This window comes from Lineus longissimus, chromosome 15 (genome assembly GCF_910592395.1).
Source record: "Lineus longissimus chromosome 15, tnLinLong1.2, whole genome shotgun sequence".
Lineage (NCBI taxonomy): Eukaryota > Metazoa > Nemertea > Pilidiophora > Heteronemertea > Lineidae > Lineus > Lineus longissimus.
In genome coordinates this window covers 6,720,287-6,741,788 of record NC_088322.1, presented here as the reverse complement: position 1 = coordinate 6,741,788, position 21,502 = coordinate 6,720,287, and the positions used below count along the sequence as shown (strand labels likewise).

Genomic DNA, 21,502 nt, shown 5'->3' with positions numbered 1-21,502 from the left:
CTTTGAACCCCGTACATTTTTGGAATTTTACCAGTTTTTTTACAAGGTTTTTCTATCATTGGAATCATGCATGCCATGTACACTGTCCATTGGGACACTATATTCGGTGTCAGATGTGAAAATTTATATAAACTTCATTCTCTTTCAGCTACACCATTGACAAGGATGCTAACAATTTCCAATTCAACCTAAAGCTCGACTTGAACATCCCGGGCTTCACAACCACTGAGTTCCCGCTTCTCGTCGACTACACCTTCCCAATCCCATACTGCAACATCAACGACTCGTTCGAATGGCCGAGCGGCACTTTGGCGAAAACCGCAGCAGAAGTCAGCGGAACGCCCACAGAATATGCAAATGAAGCGGTGCTCAGGTCGACGAAGCTGCTTTGGATCGTTGAGGGCGACATGTGTGAATTCAACTCTAACCTGACACAGGCACAGCTCGGCTCACGTAAGGAGTATTTGCTTTGAAGAGGGAATGTCGTGACATAAATGCAGGACTGGCTCTTATGAAAATATCAGCGTTTCAGTATGTTTGGGAGGGGTGGCAGATATTTATCAGGAATTGATATTGAACAAACAGTCCAGAACAGCCCGATTATAGGCCAGTAGTGCCTCAACTACATGAACTATGTCTGGAGTGTTTAGAGGTGATACAGAAAATAGGTTATTCCTTCAACTGCTTTTCTTTGGACAATATTTCTCTACCTTAAACCATAACTTTAGAGAGTGACCTGAAGTCCATATCTCAGTCAATCCTTTAGATTGTCATGCATCATACATCATTTTAAAGACAACTGTGTTAGGAATCTTCCTACGCTAATATTTTCAAAACGTTTGCACCTACGTACCCTATCCAAATTTTTGCACATGTTGACACTTTAGCTGGAGCCAGTCACACATGTTAAGCTAACGGTTCAGCAAATCCTCCCCGGCTGGCATCCTTTGGACAAAATTAATATTCCTTCACTTATAGGTTGCCGTCACCTAAAGATGCCAAAACTGCCAGATTTTGTCCAGTGTCGCTATGACGACATGTGCATGGGTCTTGAGTGCTGCTTGAATGTTGACTACAAGCTTTTGAAGAAGCCAATGAAAGTGTGGTCGATTGTCGATTCATGTTCAAACAAGGTGTCAGCTGGTCTCGAAACTTACCAGTACAACGTCACGCTTGATGCAAGTTTCTGGGATCGGGAAAATCTGATGGAGATTTCCGAGTTTGTTCGCGCTTTGTAAGTATGGTTCTTGCTCAAAGTGCTTTAACATCAGGCAGTCATCTGGTAATGCAGCTGTCAATGTGAACCCTGTACTCCCCTACTCAGGTGATCAACACTCACTCGACACTTGCCATTTTTTTCTTGGGTCAGGGCTGGAGACACTTTTTCACCATGGACTTGAAATTATTACTTGGAGCCTCGGCACAGGTAGAACAAAACTCTTCACTGAGAACTCGACACTGACACTGAATTAGCGGTGACCCCGGCCCCAAGGGCTACATAGTTTACATTGACTGCTGCATGGGTAAAGATGTACCTCACTGCCTTGGGACTCGATCTAAGAAGATACTTCAGCCTATATAAGGGATCAGTGACTTGAGGATGTCGGGCATCACCAGCTCATTAAGGCAGAGCTTCCCAGATCCATAGCACTCTGCGTCTAGAAGTAACATTCCCCTGGGTTCAAGATGTTGCTAGTCCATCACAGGTTTGCTACCTAACCAATAGTAGTTTCATAAAAGATTTTCAGCAGGCAGCAAGATTCGATTCGAGTGAGTGGACACACTTTGACTCCGGTATCGGGAATGCGATTCTACGTGCTGAAAATATATCCAGGATTAGCAGTACCTATTTTGATCTCTTCAGCTTCTCTGTCAGTAAAGACGATAGCACAGCCATGCTGGAATACGTCCTAGTCCTCAGCATTTATCTTGACGACGACAACACCTACCCAATGCTGGACAAGTTCAAAATGCCAATGCCTGAATGTAACGCTGACTTTAACTTAGGTGCGTATAGCTTTTTACTCAAATGTTCAGGTGTTCCCATCCATAATCGTTAAACCTTCCGGCAAGTATAGATTAATCCATACTTGCTACCGGTAACTCTAATACAGTAAGAGTAACATCTTTATCTATCGTTAGTCGTTATCATTCAGGAGCTTTTGTTTCTTGCAGGTACCGACCTCAGCAGCTTCGTGAGCTCATTTCCGGCAAGCGCAATGGTCGGCGCAACAGATGACATCCTCCGCCGATTGCGTTTACCATCATCTTTCTTCGACCGAAGTGCCTGCCCAGTAGCAGACAACTATGTCCAACAATCACACGCCAACTGCCCGGACTTCGTGTTCCCGGCTATGCCTGAAGGATTCCGCTGCAAGTTGAACTCCGATTGCTTGACGTTGGACTGCTGTGCCACGATGCATTTCTTCGATAAAATGGAGTATGCGTTCAAGGCGAGCTTCGAGATTATGCCGTGTACATATGAGGTCAAAATTAGTGTTGAGACAGATGAGGTCACAAGGAACATATTTGATAGCTTTGGTGAGTTCTTTTAAAAAGAAAAACTGAAAATACAAAATACAAAACCAGGCCATTTGATTACATGTTCATGAAATACATCTTGCATGTAATTGATGTCACAAAAATCTTTAGCTTCTCTTTTTGATTACTGGTAATTGATTCCCTGAGGAATCCGGAAAGTCACTGACCATTTCCAAGACACTACTCCATACCAAGACGTCAACTCGTAATTTATTGCTGGATTCGATCTTTCAAGGAATGTTACATTTTATAAATTCTACTAGAAATTTTGAAAGGCAAGGAAATTGGGAATGAGCAAAGAAAAGAGGACGGTGAACTGAGAAAAAGGGCAGTGTTACCTCCCTTCTTTAACAAAAAATGCTTTAGCTGTTCTGAAAAAGGCAGGGATATGGCATGCCGACTTATCGGCGGTGAATATCAGTCCTAAAGTCTCCTCCTTTCACCGCCGATAACTCCCGCCAGGTAATCTTTCGGACGCACGATCATAAACGGGTGGCCAATCAAATTGCTTGACGCAAAGTAATTGAATGACGGCCTGAATTGATAGTGCCAACCTCAGGATCAGGTTACCCTTCTTCTATGCAACATGCACTGTGCATTTGGGTCAGGTCAGCATCCCTTGAACCGTTACTCACCTGATCTTCAATTATGATGGCTTTCAGTGCGTGTCTCGTGCGACAACCACGAGTGAGTGTAATGTTAGTGTTGTCACGACAGAGGACGCGTGGGAAAGGAAGGGAATGCAGGGAGACTACCGATTAAGTAACAGCCCATCTGACGGCCGATCAGGGAGGAGTTATCGGCGGTGAAGGATGGATATACGCACAACGACCGTGGATCGGCATGGGATATGGTGGCGCTGACACCTTTATTTTTGATCAGAAGAAACACTAAAATTCTCAACAAGAACTGTTTGTTTCATCAAAATACTTTTTTCTGTTCCTTAGGATCTGTCTGGTCTAAGTCTTATGGTAACACCCTCCAAGTTATGTACAACTTCAAGAAGGGCATCCCTGGTCAGTTCATCATCGACTTTGGCCTTCAGTACTGCATGGATGGCATGTGCTCGGACCCGTTGTACTTCATGCATGACACCATCATGACGGTGCCGTTATGCCAGAGTGGTGCAATGAGCTGGCCTTGTAAGTATGACTTCTGCACAGAAGGAGGCAAATAGACGGGTGGTTAACATTGCTGGCTACCAAGCCATGGGAACTAAAAAAAAACCTGGAATTGTTTGTTGGTTACTGTATGACATGGTATGACACCCTGGACGTCAGGATTCCTAACCTCAAACAAATCGAGATCATCAGAAGTCGCATCGCGGTTTTAATCTCACTTAGATGGCTTTTTTGTGCGCAAAGTATGAGGTAATGCATATTAGAGACTGTGAAGAATCTTTGTCGCTTCAGCTGTTGATGTCCAAGCTGCCATGATCAGCTATGCTGGTGATGCAGCAGAAAAGATCCTAGCTCTCCAGAACAACCTGCTCCGCGACGGGCTGACCTGTGATCTAAGTGTGTCCACAACATCTTGTCCCCACTTTGAGCTACCGTCAATGCCGGAAAACTACCGCTGCGCGTACAATCGGGAGTGTACCGGTTTCGACTGCTGCATCGACATGGATATGAAAATCTCAAGCAGAACATTTGCATTCCGAGTCTTGCTTGATCCGTGTAAATTGTCGTTCCATGTTGGATTTGAGAAGTGGGAATTTAATGGAACACTAAAGGGCTACAGTTGGGGTATGTGTATGATTTGTTTATTTCATTAATTAGGCACATCTTAATCTTATAATTAGATAGATTAGGAATAACATAAGTTTGGGATGCTGATGCTCTTTATTCCTCAATCTGGTCGCCAGTTGTTTAAGGTTTCAAACGCAGACAATATTTTAAAGGAGCCAATAATTTCTGGTGATGGTAAGGTCAAAATACAAACTTTAAAAAATGCCCATCTTCTCTTCGCAGGAACTCCAGTCAGTACCGACATCGCAAGTACTATTCACCTAACGTACACAATCAATCGTCCAAATTCTGGACAGCATTTCATTGTCTCGGCCATGTTGACCTTTGACGCAGATTCGTTCGGTTTGACATTGCCCAACATAGTTTTCAACGAGTTGCGGATGCCGATTCCAACGTGTAACTATGACGACAACACCATCAGTTGGCCTCAGGATGGTAAGTAGGGATGCTAAGATTGATAAATACTTTAATTCCGAAAGTCGTTATGTGCCTTTTATTTTCACGTTTTTAACACTTACATGTAATTGCGCAAATAGTTAGATACGAAAAATAAAATCTCATTGATATTACTGATAACTGCTTGTCAAAAAACTAAATTGAAGTTATGCCAATGTTGCAGCATTATAAACCGTAAAATAAAATGGCCGCAATATATCTGTGTTTGTAGTAAATTGCAACTGGTTGCCCCTACACATTTAAAACCATACCATCTGTCTTTCTTGCTGAAATCTCCTTCGAGCCAAAGGAAGAAAACATTTCCTGTTACCTATGGGATACTTTTGTGATATGTGCGTCATTAACGCAAGTGCAGCATGTGATGCATAGATTGCAGTGGGTGCATGCAAATGGTGAATACATTATGTAATGGAAATGATGCATTCACCATTTGGGATGTCCGGCCAGGTATGCCAATCATTCTTGTGCAACACAGAAATCTGGACCTTGGAGCTCACATGGTTTCTGATCGGTCAATACTCGAGAGAATTCCCAATTTGAGCTTCTGGGAAGTAGCAAACGATTCATTGATTACAAAATATTACTGTTCGTTTTCATTTTTCAATCCAGTTCAAAAAAAATCAGCAAGCGGCCTAATCCTTTCCCAGCTTGGTGTAGACCCTCTACTCATCAACTCCGGGGCCTGCAAATCTCTGTCAGAATCATCGGGCGACCTCCAGGCCCGCTGCCCCCATTTCTCCATGGGCACTCTCCCAGCTGGTGTCACGTGCAAGTTCAGTGACATGTGTACTGGCATGACATGCTGTGCGGAGCTTGACTTTGATGTCATCAAGAGGAAGTTTAGTGTCTGGGCGCAGATTGATCCGTGTAATTTCTTGCTGTCGGTTGGATTTGAGAAATGGAATCTGAACGTCACTTTGATCGGATTCACGCAAGGTGAGTGAAAAAAAAATTCATGAAAATATTTAAAAGTCTTTTCATTTACCCCGATGGCAATTTTTTACTGATCCCAGTGGCCTGGTGGTTTAGGTGTCCAATTCTTAAACTTAAGGTCAGAGGTTCAAGCCATGTAGTAGCTGCTTCCAATCAGTCGCCATCTCGTTAAATATAGGGTACAAACTGCCATCTAGCCAGGCGCCTGGCATTAGTTATAGGAGTTTATAAGTTAAGAGTGTCCCAAATCTGGCTGGGCCTTTCCCTGGAGGTGACATTTTGATAAGCAAACCTCTTATTTATGATATCTGTTGGTTACTAGATTGATTTTTGGTGAATAATTCGGAACTTTTTTGTTGTGTTTTATTCATCTGAGACAAACGTATATTGCTTCATTTCAGCCGAGGAGAAAATTGAACCAATTGGCAAAGGTCTCAAACTTAAGTACGATATCAGCCAATCAGTGGACAGACGTGATTTCTACATCTCGCTCTCATTACTCGTTTGTACGCAAGAAGATGGTGTCTGTCAGGCAGAACTTGTTATCTTCTCTGGCGCCTCTGTCCCAGTGCCGTTTTGTAACGCTGATAAGACATTTTCGTGGCCCTCATGTAAGTGAGAGAAATCTTAGTTTTCACGTTTTACATCAGTCAGTGTCCGCAAGCTCTCTTGGTTTTCTTTTGGAACTGAAATCCTAAATTCTAATGAAACGCTCCCATCATCCCCTTTCATGGTGGGGAAGTTTCTACTCATTGAAGTGATGGGAAAGGCAAGACAGTGCCACCACTGAACCAGGAAGTTATGGGAAGATGAAGCTCATCAGCCACTTAATATAGTGGTAAATCATCTAGGAGAAGGAAAACTCTGATTTCAAACCCGGGCAGATTGTACTCATTAGCCTTGGATAGCAGGCAGTCTAGGAGCTGGGCCCTCCGAAGAAGAAACCAGACCTAAGGCTGAAGTAGGCAGCAGACATGCCATCTAAACAGCCTCCTGCATGATAAACGATGAATGGCTATACATCTTAACCTTAATAGATGTTGTGCCATGCCTATTAGTCAATGTTAGGTATAGCACCTGGCCCTCAGAGATGTCAGCCTCGAGATGGTCCATATTAAATGCAGAAGAAGAAAACGACATTAAAAATGGCGTGATCTTTCATTGAAAAATCTTATATTACATGCTATAGTTGGGCTCTTAAAATTCGCTGCATGAGAAGTGATTGCATAATTTTTCGTAAGTTAAGAAGTCAAAAAGCTTCTCTTTAATTGATAGCATTGAAGTCATGATATAATATCAAAATTGCAAATCAATATAAAAAACATTTCTTTACAGTTGATAATGTTGATGCCAATGGTGAAATGGTCCAACCAGCCAGTGCTATCGTCCTAAATAGACTCGGTGCTGAACGGAAGGCCGTGCTAGACACCGAGTGCCAGATGCCAACATCTGTCAATCCGGCCAGCTGCAAGGGCTACAAGATGCCCAAGTTGCCTGCGAACGTCAAGTGTGCATTCAGTGACAAGTGCACTGGTGTCGAGTGTTGCTCAGCGATGGACTTGAAAGTGAGTTTGCTGAATTTATGTCTCCATGCATCACTTGGTACTCATTTTCCTGGAAGCTAGCTGTAGCTGTAAGGGAATTGACATCAACACCTGTCACCTCTGTTCTTGAGGACTCGCTCTCTGGTTTGTTGCCTTCCTGAAAGTGATGGAGAAGGCAACTTTCTCTCACAGCCTTGGTTTCCTCCGGGTCCCTGGTTTCCTCCTACATATCTTAAAATTCATCAATATTGTTTATAGAGCTTAAAATATCTAGTTTACATCAGCTCAGCCCCAAATATTTGCAGGGAAATAACCACAATTTGTAAAAATAGATATTGCGAAAATTGATTTCTTGGTTGGAAAAAATGAGTTTTGTCCCACGCCTAAAACAAAATAATGATAACTTTCATTCTTTTCAACTTCCAAGAATGAATAAGTGCGGGAATTTGGTAATTTACGGTAAAAAATCATTTATCCATTATTTACTCTGTCTTTAGATCACATCGAGGAACTTCAAGGTCTGGTTTGACATTGACCCGTGCGACTACACGCTCTCTGTTGGCTTCGAGCGGATGTTTCGAAACATCTCCTTGATTGGATTCAAGTTTGGTAAGTTCCATATCGAATTCTTGTAGACTGGGGTTCTTCACGTTTGACGGAATAGGATTCGATGGCCGCCACGACAAAGCAGATCATCCATACCACCTGCTGCGGACCTACCAGACCACAATGGACTGCAGGATATTTTAATGGTCTTTGTCCTAGTATAAATCCATGCACAACCCCAATTTCCAATCAATATTTCAGGCAAAGAAAAGGACATAAAGGTTGGCAAGAACCTCAAGTTGTACTACATGCTGGACCGCACCGTCTCCAATGGACAGTACATTATCTCCATGAGATACAAAACCTGCCTGGACGACGCCTGCGAGGACACCATCATTTTAAGCGGTCTGAAACTCGGCGTGCCTTTCTGCGATGCGGACGGCAGTCTGTCCTGGCCGCTGAGCTCCTATGGAAGGCTGCTGCCAAATATTATCGGGTCAGAGTTGACGTTGTTAAGAAATCCGTCTTGCACGTATGAAGCTCTCAAACCTGGTAGTGAGTATTTCTTTACCTGTTGTGGCCAGTTTCATAGAATCCCCCGCCCCCAACGCCACCCAAAACATCCTGCTAGGACCCGAGGGGCTGAAGATAGATAGCCTTAACATTTCATTCATATGTCAAGGAGTTTTTTTGGCAAAATCAAAAATGTCAATATCCGTTTAAAACCTTTATGTCTGCCAAATTTCAATCAATCAGACTTACAAGGTTCACATTAACAAAATTTAAATGCAGCATTTTGTGACTTTCTCATTTGTTTGGTTTTTTAATTCATACACTTGATTTGACATCTTCTACTTCCAGCAAACTGTGCTGATTACGCACTGCCAACATTTGGTAAACAATACTGTGTGATGGACAAGACTTGTCGCAACATCGCTTGCTGCTTCCCGAGCGACCTGGTTGTTGAGACCAAGAACCTCTACTTCAATTTCAAGATTGACCATTGCAAGGAACAGATTGAGTACGCATTCGAGAAGAAGAAATTTGCCAGGTCTTTGATTGGTTTTGAGTATGGTACGTATCTCATTTTGACATCTTACAGGAGCCTCATAACCTCGTGGTAAGCAGGGACTCATATCCTAGAGGTTAGAAGAACCTCACATCCTTGTAGTTAGAGGAGCCTCGTGGTCTTGTTGTCCGAGAAGCCTCATTGTAGTTAAAGGAGCCTCATAGCCTAGTGGTTAGGAGAGCCTCATAGCCAAGTGGTATTAAGCAGGGACTCATATCCTAGTGGTTAGAGGAGCCTCATAGCCTTGTGGATAGAGGAGCTTCGTGGTCTTGTTGTCAGAGGAGCCTCATTGCATGATTGTAGTTAAAGGAGCCTATGGCCTAGTGGTTATGGGAGCTTCATAGTCAAACGCCTGAGTGTCTAAGCTAGTGCAGGTAAAAGCTCCCACATAGGAAGGGAGTAGCCTATAGTTGACTCCACATAATACCTCATGCTGCAGGCATAACTAGCATTTACCCACACCCAAAATGTCGAAGGCAGGATTGCCATTGACTCGTACCCAAAATCCAGCGGGCCAGACACAACTAAGTTGCGTGGTCAGCAGACTCATGCAGTATCCCATGAGAATCAAATGAAGAAATGCAACAAGATTGCAAATCCAACACGAATGAGTTGGACAGTTGGATCAGTTGTCAAATATGGAGATAGTAGCCAGATTTGTGCTCTATCGTGCTACACGTTGCAAGCCAGATTATTGTTGAGTATTGTGATTTGACTTGATTGTTACCTGTATCTGTTATAACAGGTGTGACTCATGTTGAATTGATCGGAACGGCCATCACACTATCCTACATCATCCGTGACAATGGCGGCCGGTATCAAGTGCGTGCAGAGGTGAAAACCTGTTTTGTCAACAACTGGGACGCGACAGAGAGTTGTCGGACAGACACACTCCTAGCGATGACCTACTACAAAAAACCTGTCTGCTCAAAGCGAAAACGTCGCTCACTGTTTGGTAACAGTCGAACGCGCCGGTCTGCCCTTATTCAAAGACGTCTGTGAGTATTTTTTTGGTTTGTTTGCAAATTTATACTAAATTTCTTATGATTTCTCCAATCAAAAATATCTTATAGGCCGGGTCTATTTGGCAAGCCGCTCGCCGAACAGGCATCTTTTTTTGTCCTGTTTGGAGAGCCGCTTGCCAAACAGCACTAAAAAGCCACCCTGTTCGGCCAGCCGGGCTTGCCAAACAGGTAAAAAATCTACCCTGTTTGGCGAGCTGGAGACTTTACTTTAAATGAGTTCGGCTCTCCATTCAGGACAAGAAAAAGTCGCTGTTTGGTAAGCCGGGCTTGCCAAGTAGTCACTTCCTATTTTGTATCAAATCCGCGAAAAATTTGGCAGTTTGCAGTGCCATGGTCATATCAATTAATGTGACCATGGTCAGGTCACTTTACTGAGATTGCCATATATTTTAAATAGTCCAACGGTGAAGTTTTCTGGCCAATGCGAGGAAGATATTTTGTAATACAAATAACTGTAAAGATTTGGGCCATTAGTAAGGTCCAAATATATTTTGTGGCGATTTCTATAAATAATCGACGACGCTCTTCATCACTCGTATAATTCAGGGTAATGTGCTCCTCCAAAGTGGGCTCATTAATATTTTCTTGGAACTGTACGTCATCGGCAAGCGCTCCATGTATCACATGCGGCATGACTGCTCGTCAATGATCCGTGCGACCCGATTTCATTACCGTAATGTTATTATATTTTATTTGCAAAATATGTGTTTTGTAAGGTTTTCTATGACAGTATGCCAACATGGCCTTAAATATATAAATACCCGTAGATGAATATACTGTTCCCCCGTCTTGGAGAAGGAGAAAGAACAGTTCTAAGCAGAAACCTCTTCAGCATCTTACTCTGCAACGCCTGCCTTATCCAACTCAGCTCAGTTCCAATATTCCTGGGTGAACATAGAGAGCTTACAAGTGACCTTAATCATATTGTTTCCTTTTAGAAATAATGATAGTCCAACTAGTAGGAAGGCGCAGGAACAAATGATCGCTGGAGCTGTGAAGACCGGAAAGAGTAACGAGGAGATTGCGAGGATGTTCGCTAAGCAAAAGGACACCACGGTTATCTATAAGACAGGGCCTAATGCTGGCAAAAAGGTCTCGAAAAATCCGAAATATCCTCCTCAGTTGACAGTCTTCCAACGAGCAAAAAAGGCACTGGCTGGCAAGGGACCGGCGTCACATCAGAAACCGAAAGTGTTGACGTCGAAGTCCGTACCTGCTTCTCTTCCAGGAGGTAAAGTGTATTTCGAATTATCTCAAACATAGAAGTGCAATGTAAGGGACTCCTCACAGCTCCTGGAGCCAATTCATACCCACTGCCTCGGTGTAATCATGGTTTCCGTCAATTTCTAGAAGAACAAATTTTACCATCGATTCAATTGTTTGTGTCTGAGGTGGGGAACGTTCCCCCACGCCTACTTAGAGTTGGTTCCCAATCATTTCCAATATCTCAACGCCACAGCCTCTCCAGGACACTCTGTTAACTTTTCTTCATACAACAGCCACTCCCCACTAAGCCAACTTTACCTTTACAACGTCATCATCTGTGGGCTGAGGGGCCATGCCTGCTTTGTGATGGTTTTTTTTCAACAAGCGCGGAGCTGTCCGTAAGCACGAATGTCCGTTATCTTCAAATGCATAACAGTGGATAAATTTCATTGCAAAATGGAGCGGGAAGTTCGTAATATGTGAGATATGCCTAACATCATAATGGTGACTTTTTGTCAGATGTTCCTAGGCCTCGAATCAAGGATGTGCTTCGGCGTCAAAGCAGTGCTACCAAGCAGTGATTAGGGCTGACTTCCTATTGCACAGACTGCTAACCAGCGTTGTACTTGAACAACTGTTGGCAAAAGACCTCATTTCATAATTTGTTCATTTCTTCATATTACTCATATTTTGCAGCGGCAAAAGTCATCGAGATGCTTGGAGATGGAAGTGACAAGGACATGGCCAGCCCGGCGACAAAGACGTTCCTCTTCGGCAAAGGTTTGACTGCGAACGGCATACACCTCCTTGGTCTCCAGCTGGCCAACATGTCCATCTCGGACCTTGAAGTGTTCGTAATCATGGCTCGCTTGGATCCAATTCAGATGTATGAACTTGCCATGACCATGAAGGACCTTTTTGTTACCCTGGTATGTATTTAATAACCATTACACACCCAGTTACTGGAATCGACTCCTTAAATTCATGAATTGGAAGAGTCCACACAGGAAATAGGGGATGAAAAGGTTGCTAACCATCAGGTCATCACCATTTGTATACTGAGTGCCTCTACAGATTTTCGTTAATTGTGGATTTTTTTTAACGTTGCTTCAATTTATAGGGCCTTAAGCTTTTCCCTGGAGCGCCTGTGCAATGTTCATACCCTTTTTTAGTCGTCTTCCATTCTGTGGGGCAAAAGAGGGTTGAGGTAATTTCATGCCCTCTTTCTCAAGGGTCAAACTTCAACACATCTGTTGCAAGGTACAAGGTTTACAATTGTCACAAAAATTGATATCTCAAAACCGATTGAAAACCTCTTGATGAGAACTTTCAGATGGTAGGCCTGCCGTTGATATTTTTTTTTAAACCTAGTATAAAAACTTGTGAATTTTTCTTAAGTACAATGAGATGATAGACGTATTTACCAACCCAGACAAGTTGAAAGAGTTTGCGAATGAGGAGTTGATACTGAAAGGAAGTTTCCCTATGCCGAAGACTACTGTTACCTTCTTCAAGCGGACCATGTATTTCTTAGTGGGCATGCTCATACCAATGACGTTCTGTAAGTATCAACAGTACTCACATACAATCACACACGTGATCTATGGTCTACTGAAAAAATCCTTCTTTTCACACTGAGGTTAAAGAGCGTGAGCTTTGGTGTAAGGCGTTTGGGTTACGGCTCCAGCGCTTTGGAACTGTGTTCTGACGATCAGGGTGAAATAGAGGTAAGCTAGGCTTACTTACCGAAAATGGAAGTGTGGATCGATCTCGCTGCTTGTAGTCACCACCAGAGGGCACCGATCGTCCAGGACCGTTGACTTGAATGTCATCGACGTCTCTACTTCGTTCCTGGCGGGCTCGTCCACTTCGGGGCAGCACTGTTTGTCTTCACTCGGGTCACTCTGGATTATACGCCCATAGGTCAAGATTATAATGATGATCTCGATCGGTATATGGTGACTCCCTCCTTCCGGCGGGCCTTGCTCCCTGAACCTTGAAACACAAACTAAAATTCCTGGCCGCATACCCGACAGGCTTTGCGCCCATCCGGGAAAACATGGTGGCGTGGCGTCCGTAGAAACAACTCCCTAGACTGTAGTATAACACCAAATAGACACTCTGGGCTAGTACCGAAAATCCCTAAAACCGTACCTATTCAGGAGGCAATACAAGTGGGGGATGCTCTTGAACATCTATACATGTATATATCGGAATTGGATAGCTTATAGGTGGGCGACAGAACTTGAAAATTATAAGGATTTCTCAAAAACTTGGACAACACCTTTGGTGCAGATGTTTACACAGCTTTACTATTTCTTGTAGCTTTTAGGACAGTTTTCCCACATTCTTTCAATTTCTTGCAGCATTTGGTGCGGATGGCTACTATGGAGCAGATTGTACTCTAGGAGTGAAAGTTCTCCAAATGAGTGCATTTGCTGAAGTGACGCCATACACTGGTATCTTGGTCTGGGGTGAACTGGGTATCGGCGCGTTGCTCTACGGTAAACTCCGCCTCGAGGGATACATCTGCGAGCTCCGATTCCCAACATATGCCGAGATTTGGTTTATGACCTTCCCATTTGATGTGATGTAAGTGGATTTCTCGCACGACCTGTTTGATAAACCTTCCTCGGGCAAGCAATTTTACATGCGTTAAATATCACTTGTCTGCGGGGACCATCATAGCTGCCAGCAACAAGAATTGGTCATTGCAGCAATAAACGCGCAGGTAGACATAAAATGGTTCTATCTAACACACAGAGTGTTCACCGATTATGCCCACTGATTGACTGGCAATCTTTTATTACTCCAAGTAGCGACATATATTGCAAATCTCTGCAATGAAAATCACTTGAGAAGTTCCTTTAGCCCAAAAAATTGGAATGGCCATATCTGATTTTAGTGAGGTATTTCTGACATCACTGACATATCCTGTTTACATCAACATAAATTCAAGGAATTGTGTGCGGTATAGGAGGGGTAGGGGGCTCGGGTTGAGCCAGTTCCGTGTCAGTGTAAGTTGGCTGTTCGATGTCTTCGTCCTAGACTGGTTGGTCGAAGGTTTCCTGGGTCTCCCTTATGTGACGTCTATTCCTCGTGTATTGTGCTCCTGCCTGGGTCTCCACCAGGTATATGTTGGCGGTGCTAAAGCACCGCAATGACGTTGGTTGTACTAAAACCAACACTGGTCGAGTGGATCTCTATTCTGCCTTCGCGCTGGAGCACCTCAGACAGACAAAGAACCTTATTTTCTGACTCCTTTTCAGGTTGAAGATGGATCTTGAGATCATTCCATTGAAATTGAAGCTTATCGCCTTGGTAACGTTGGAAGTCGATCTCGCATTTGTAACGATCAAAAAGGTGCTTTTCAGTATGAATTTATGGGAGTACACTGCACCGAGTATTCGTACGAATATATTCACCGTCAACACAAAAGATGAGGATAAATCACCGCCAGAATTTGCTGGAAAGGATAGCACGGTTGGTAAACAAGATGCCCTTTTTTTCTTCGACGTGGCGTATCATTTTAGCCACTGTCATGAGCTGACACAGTTTGTAACTTGCACTTGCTAAGCTCCATTTTCATTATTTTCCTGCTATACAGGATACCAGAATCCATTCACATGATATGAATTCGTTGATGTCTTGTCAGAGAAGCAAATAGTCAAAACCTCACATTTTTCGTCACACAGAAACTTTGACAAAATGTGACGATTTTGACTATTTGCTCCGACAGAACAGTGATGAAATGTGTACACAGACATTTTCGTAAACACAAATCGGTTTAGATTTACAATCCCTGATCGGAAATGACGTAGTTTGATCGCAATCAACTATAAATCCATTGAACGATGGAACTTGTTTCGTCAGTTGATGACCTTTTTTGGGGCCAAGATCGGGACAGTAAACTCGTTCCAAATTGTAAAAAGACTCACTAGGATTGAAAGCATACCAGCGGTGATGGCCAGGTTGAGATGTCATCTCAAGCTTCCTTTATCCGCTTTGATTTCAGTCTGGAAAAAGAGGTGCTGCCACGAGGGCGTGTGAAGTTACCCAGCTTGCGGGTCGCGACTTCACGGATCCGGGATTTGAGATCTCTGTGCGAGCCAATGACGACAGGAGTCAGGTGAAAATGATCCTTGACATCGGTAGTGCGCCCGGTGGCAGCGATTTAGTTACTGGACTTGAACTCGGAGGAGAAAACAATGATTTTATTCAGGTTGGTCTCCTGAGTAAAAGAATTAGGCCTTAAAGGGGTACGCCAGTCGTGTTCATTGTATTTACTGGTGGCTAAGGAAAATATATATACTGTAGAAGAGAAAATCTTCGTAGCGTAGACTTTTCGTGAATGCCAAACGTTGGACTGCATACTCGCGGCAGAATATGTTTTTCAATAAAATTAAAATTGTCTATTTTGACTTGGGGCTCTTAGTGAACAGGCGCTGTAGTGCATGAGGGTAGATGTCTGTATAATATACTCAAATCCACTGTTAATACGTCTCAAAGTGTTGAGTAATTAAGTCTATAGCACACAAAGATGGACACTAACAGGGCAAAAGTTATTCAAGAGGTGTGGAATTTGTGTATGTTAGGTGTAAACAATGATACCTGCTAATTGCTGCGGGTGATGATATGTTTTCACAATTTTACTTTGCGAATATTTGCCAATCCTTGAGAAATAAAACGTGTGCGAAAATTTGGTAGTTATCACTGTATGAATAATGTTTTGTTGGTTATCACAGGATATCCCTCTCCACGGTTTGCCGGTCTTCTTCAAAATCACTGGATCTAACTCGGCCGGCAGTAGTGTCTACGTCACATGTGACTTACCAACATATGACGTCACACTGCCGATTGGTCGAATGAACACAGACTTCATTTCGACGAGTAACCCGCGTGTGCTGCGAGGGAGCCTCGTCGCCATGGAGGATTCCCCGCTCGTGGATCAGAATGTCGGCATTGGCTACGGGAAAGAGATTTATGGCGATGCTGTCGTGGAATGGTACCACTTTGACTTGAAGCCAAATGTGAAAGAGCTGGGTACCTGTAAGTGGATGATAAATTAGCTTATCTTCTTCTAGGGAGACCATAGGCAGTGACCAGATGGACCGAATTAAATGGGGACTTAAATGGGGCCGGGATTCAGGTCGTGCATTGATTGGCAGTATTCAGGTTACTAATATGCACAGTTTGGGGCCAGGGTTGTTTTTCATTGGCCCCTCTCAGCCGACTTAATCTAAGTTCCTGGCTCTTGTCTACAGTCTCCCGGTTCGATTTGTTTAACTATGAGTACACCCCGGTGTATAAGTTTTAACGAGAAAGGAATTTTTGAAATTAACTAAGTAAATCAAGTAAAAGTGTATTGGGAGTTTAGAACAAAACTCTTTTCTTCCGAGTTGCGTCCTACGAGTCTGTCTGTAGGAGTTTAATGTCTTGGTGTATATCCTGCCATCTGATAACGAATTACTATTTTGTCATTACAGCTGGAGATACTTTAGCCCATTTCACCGGCTACAAGATTGGTCGCGTCAACTCCAAGATCATCACCTTCAGCGGGTCAGTGGGCACTCCGCAGGAGTGTGCGTCGAAGTGTTTGGCGTTTCCTGCCATAAAGTGTATGAGCTTCAATTTTGATTTCAGCGCAGACGGCACGTGTGAGTGCCTCGAGGCAATCGAAGGACCAGAAAATATACTCTCAGAGGTAGGTGATTGTCTTCGTCATCACATTGTTCAATGGACAGCCAAGAGAGCTGTTGTCTTTATTCGTCCTGGTCGCAATAAATCAGGTCCTTGATGCAGGTTCTAACAGTCATTGGGTCGGTATGAGAGCTGTTGTCTTTATTCGTCCTGGTCGCAATAAATCAGGTCCTTGATGCAGGTTCTAACAGTCATTGGGTCGGTATGAGAGCTGTTGTCTTTATTCGTCCTGGTCGCAATAAATCAGGTCCTTGATGCAGGTTCTGACAGTCATTGGATCGGTATTGCCTGGGCAGAGGTCGTTCTGTCCAATTCGTTACTTGTGGTAGCGATGGTGTTGAAGATGAAGTCTGCCGTAACTGGTTGGGATGTGGAATATGATGACCTTCAATCTTCTTGGTCTATTATTGACTTTTTGCCAATAAGCTATTTGTAATGTAGCACCTGGAGGAAACTTATGCTATCGAAGAGAGTGACAGTGGACAGTGTTTGATGGCTATGTTTGAAGCTGGAAATCAGTTGTCGTTTTAACTATTTTCAGGATGGAATGTTCTACCATTATGAACGTCTGGGCATTGGCCACGCCGTCCAGTTTGAATATCAAGACATGTGGCTTCAGCATAACAACTTGTATTACATCAATGTACAACTCATCAACTACATTGAGTACGAAAGCATCGTGTCCACAGAAGGCATCCTATTTGACGGCACCCCGCCATATCCCGGCCCAGCCCCAAATGCGACCGAGTTTAACGAATGGGTGGATTGTCACACGTATATTCCATTTAATCGTGAGGATTGGCGTCATCTGTGTCATGATGTCTCGAAGGAGATCCACAACCACAGGTAAATGTAAAAAGTGCTATGTTAACTGTAACATGAATCAGCAGTAACATAAGTTATTTCCCTCTGGAATCCGGGAACAAGGAATAAACAGCTAACCCGGTGCAGGAACTTTACTTCCCTTTGAGCTGGCCACTTTACAGGCATGAACTTTATTTGTCTTTATTTGTATTGTCTTATTTCATATAAATCTTACATAAATTTTATATAAAATGATATAAAATTTGGCTATATAAAATTTATGCGACCTCAGTATAAAATTTGTATATATAAAAAATTACATAAGATTTATGTAAAATGTATATAAAAATGTGTCTGTGGGGTGGATAGACTGACCACGAAGCGACAACGTCCGTTCATCTTACGTTCGAACGTCACCACAATTTATATACGCAAGTTTTTGCGTCATGCCGTCCTGACTGAGTTGCCTGGACAAGAACACGAATGACAGTCGTCTCTGCTGCATGGTGATGGGAGGTCAGGTGGCCATTTCAGCCTGCGGTCGACTTTGCTCTGCCTGAAGAGGCCAGCCAAGTTGGTCGAGAATGCGATAAAGTAGCTGACATTTCAAATGGAACGTCAGTTACTTTATCACTTCGGCTAAAATAACCGTGGCATATCTCCATATCTCACTTTCAACATGTTGAGGAATGAGACATAACATCGGCCTTCTAAGTTCTGCTGACTTTATTGAGAACTGTCTAAGGAGAATCGAGAAATGAGGAGCACCAGCCGTCCCCCAGATACACAACCTAAACTCTATACATGTAATAGAAAACATGATAACGAATGGAATGAGGAGCACCAAAAGTATACCACTATATAAAATTTATATAAAAACTGTTCTATAAATTTTAAATAAGGAATAAATTTGTATAAAATTTATCCAAAATCTTTTATGTAGAATTTATGTTTAATTAATTTTATATTCCTTGATATAAAATTTATATGAATTTTACTCTCAAAATTTTGCCAGCCTACTTCTCAAGACTTTGGTTAAATGAGTTAAAATTGTGCGAACCTATTTTTGCACCTCTTTATTTGTGCGATTTGTGAAAAAAATATTTCAAAACAATTATTCGTGAAAATTCAAATGTTTACAATTGCCGTCTTTCTCTCAATGTTCCAGGATTACCCATGATGGAGACGACGCTGCAACAGTGTTCAATGGGATTGAACCTCTTGAGGACCTCAAGTACACACGAGCAAACCGATTTATCTCGGTCAACTGGGACGGTATCCATGATTACGAGACGGGTATACACGGTTATACCTGGACGGTTGGCCTTGCTGTTTGCGAGGATCTGATCCATCCGCACCATGACCCACAGGCTCACTTGTATGACGAGTCCGAGTGGACGCACTCGGGCACAATCTACCCAATCCCACCACCTTACGAGATTTTACCTGGTAAGTCATTATCTCCTGGTTCTTCCTGGTTCCCCGCACCGTCAGGCTCACTTCTATGACGAGTCGAAGCATAAAAGTTGTCAATCTGACAAACGAAAAACCAATGAATCTGCTTAATTTGAAAAAAATCCTTACTACAACTTACAGGACCCTGGGATAGCTCACTTTGTTACTAAAACGGACGGACTTGCATCGCAAAAATTCGGAAAGCTGAAGAAGAATGGGACATTTTTGAGCAATTTCTGTGTCCCACACTTGGCGACAATTGTTGCCGTCAGTTCTGGGAGAGATAATTCTAAGCATGCATTTCTCCCCTTCAGACGCCAAATACTACACAACCATCCGAGCTCTGAACAAAGTCGCCTACGGTGGACCGATGTCTCTCTCGGTGTGCCACACGACGCCTCTCGGTATCGACAATACACCACCTATCTTCTATGAGATGTATAACTTTGCATATAATGAGACATCATTTGTTGCGTCCCTCGATTACAACGCAACGTAAGTAGGCCTACATCTGAAAAACGTCAAATATCCCGCAAGATCATCAACCTGAATCATGAAAGAAAAGAAAATATTTGCTTCGAAACAAACACAATAAGATTTGGTGTACGTGTGCAGTTTCTTCCTTGCAGTAAACGTTCCAATTTACAACACATAAATTTGACCACTCTGGAATATCAATTTCATATCCTTTTCTTCGTAAATTTCTTTTTCCAGTGACCCTGAGTCTGACGTGATGTTTGTTGATGCCTGCATGGGCCAGACGTCCCGAGATTGTTACCTAGTTCCGTGGGTGGCACTAAATGGCAACACAGGCAGCTTGTGGTTTCAAGCGGAAATTCCCAGTGGCATGTTGGCTTCGCCCAAGATTAAAATTGGTAACCATGGTAAGTAATGTTGCCATGGTAACCATAGTTGATAGTTGCTATGATAACCATGGTTGATAGTTGCTATGGTATTGCTGTCATAACCATGGTAACTTGTCATTGTGGTTGTTGTAACCTTGTAGGTAATTTGAACTATTACTGCTATGGTAACAATAAGAGGAGTTGTGTTGCTTTAGTGACCATAGCTATAAATTATGCTGATATCCGTAGAAGGTAGGCCTGGTGTTGCTACGGAAATGAAATGGCATTCAAAAAATCCTCTGAAAACAAGATTTCAAAACAACTCTCCCACCATTAGTGGAACTAGCAGTTTGCAAACTCAATAAAAAAAATTCTATTTCAGTCCTGTTGACTACCATTGGGGTTGGCGCCCCAATCATCATTGACTTGACTCCACCGGAGCCGGGTGAGATGTTTGATGGCCCACACTTTGGTTACGATTTGAACTTCACCAAGGATGCTACTCAGGTAAGTTGACAGATGGTCGTGTTAGACAAAGAGACCTGTCTAGGGTCGCCCACGGACAAAGGGGTTCAAACCAGAGAATGCTTGCCACAAGTCAAGAGCCGAGCTGCTTAACCACGGCTCCTTCACAATATTCAGTGTTACGCACAAAACGGTCCATATTTTTGACATGTTCTCCATTATCCTTGCTTCAATTGCAGATCTGCGCCAGCTGGAAAGACTTCGCTGATCCGGAGTCTGGTATCAGCAAGTACGAGCTTGGCCTCGGTACGAAACCCGATGCTGAAGATGTCATCGAGAGAATTGAATATCATGGACGGACTACCCAGGCCTGTATCGACACCGTCAAGACGGCAAATCTCACGTTGCAACACAATACGCGATACTATTTCACAATCTGGGCTTGGAATAACGCTCAGAAGATGTTGTTTGTCAATGTTTCTACAGATGGGGGTAAGATATTTTCGTTATGAGCGCCTACATGTAGTGGCTCATTTGAAGTCATCTTCACCTGTACTACTGAAAATACGGAAAGCTTAGAATACAGGCTTGACTGTATAATCAATGTATCGGCCATTAGCCACATCACTTACAAATTCAATTCAGTGATAATGCATGGGCTAAATCCCTTACACGAGTTCATTGGCTCTCGGTGATGTGCTCAGTAGCAGTTTCGTAATGGCCCCACAAGATTTAGTTGCGGGAATGTTTGATCTGAGTCATCTAAAAACCACTTTCGAATAGTAAGAACTTTGACTTGTTTTCTTGCAGTGGTTGTTGACTTGACAGTGCCAGTGGCAGGCGAGATAGTTGACGGTGGCAAGAATGCGTATGAAGATCTCGTCTTCAGCTCGAAACCAGCAACAGTTGAGGCCCAATGGAGGAATTACTACGATCCTGAGTCACACGTCATAGACTATGAAGTAGAGGTAGAAATTGCTGGGTGAGTTGCTTTATTCAATTAAAGCTAAGTTTTGGGTTTATAGTCCGATATCAACAACGTTTTACCTTATCATCAGACTTCACACTTTAACCTGCTATATCCTGAATTGTTTCAGTTGATCTCAAATGAGCCGCTCAACCAGCCCTACAAGCTTCTTCTTCTTCTTCAGCGTTCGGTTGATCA

At 43.1% G+C, this 21,502-nt stretch overlaps 2 protein-coding genes across 2 annotated transcripts in view; both read left to right on the top strand.

Annotated features, from left to right (window-relative positions):
• The first annotated feature begins 407 nt into the window (after positions 1 to 407).
• LOC135499390 (uncharacterized) lies at positions 408 to 4,315 on the top strand. Its single transcript, XM_064790135.1, has 6 exons — positions 408 to 453; positions 979 to 1,234; positions 1,865 to 2,007; positions 2,176 to 2,541; positions 3,489 to 3,683; positions 3,954 to 4,315. Exons 1-6 carry the CDS (start codon positions 408 to 410, stop codon positions 4,313 to 4,315), a joined length of 1,368 nt encoding a protein of 455 aa, XP_064646205.1.
• Positions 4,316 to 7,039: 2,724 nt separating this feature from the next.
• Positions 7,040 to 21,502, top strand: part of LOC135499389 (uncharacterized) — a 47,120-nt gene continuing 32,657 nt past the window's right edge. The window contains exons 1-20 of the mRNA XM_064790133.1: positions 7,040 to 7,243; positions 7,720 to 7,831; positions 8,030 to 8,323; positions 8,630 to 8,842; positions 9,583 to 9,835; positions 10,801 to 11,093; positions 11,765 to 11,997; positions 12,467 to 12,629; positions 13,435 to 13,660; positions 14,338 to 14,551; positions 15,084 to 15,290; positions 15,814 to 16,117; positions 16,555 to 16,772; positions 17,310 to 17,614; positions 18,741 to 19,021; positions 19,342 to 19,522; positions 19,742 to 19,911; positions 20,255 to 20,379; positions 20,577 to 20,829; positions 21,148 to 21,319. Of these exons, the coding sequence (XP_064646203.1) occupies positions 7,040 to 7,243; positions 7,720 to 7,831; positions 8,030 to 8,323; positions 8,630 to 8,842; positions 9,583 to 9,835; positions 10,801 to 11,093; positions 11,765 to 11,997; positions 12,467 to 12,629; positions 13,435 to 13,660; positions 14,338 to 14,551; positions 15,084 to 15,290; positions 15,814 to 16,117; positions 16,555 to 16,772; positions 17,310 to 17,614; positions 18,741 to 19,021; positions 19,342 to 19,522; positions 19,742 to 19,911; positions 20,255 to 20,379; positions 20,577 to 20,829; positions 21,148 to 21,319 (4,421 nt within the window). The remainder of the gene's footprint in view (positions 7,244 to 7,719; positions 7,832 to 8,029; positions 8,324 to 8,629; positions 8,843 to 9,582; positions 9,836 to 10,800; positions 11,094 to 11,764; positions 11,998 to 12,466; positions 12,630 to 13,434; positions 13,661 to 14,337; positions 14,552 to 15,083; positions 15,291 to 15,813; positions 16,118 to 16,554; positions 16,773 to 17,309; positions 17,615 to 18,740; positions 19,022 to 19,341; positions 19,523 to 19,741; positions 19,912 to 20,254; positions 20,380 to 20,576; positions 20,830 to 21,147; positions 21,320 to 21,502) is intronic.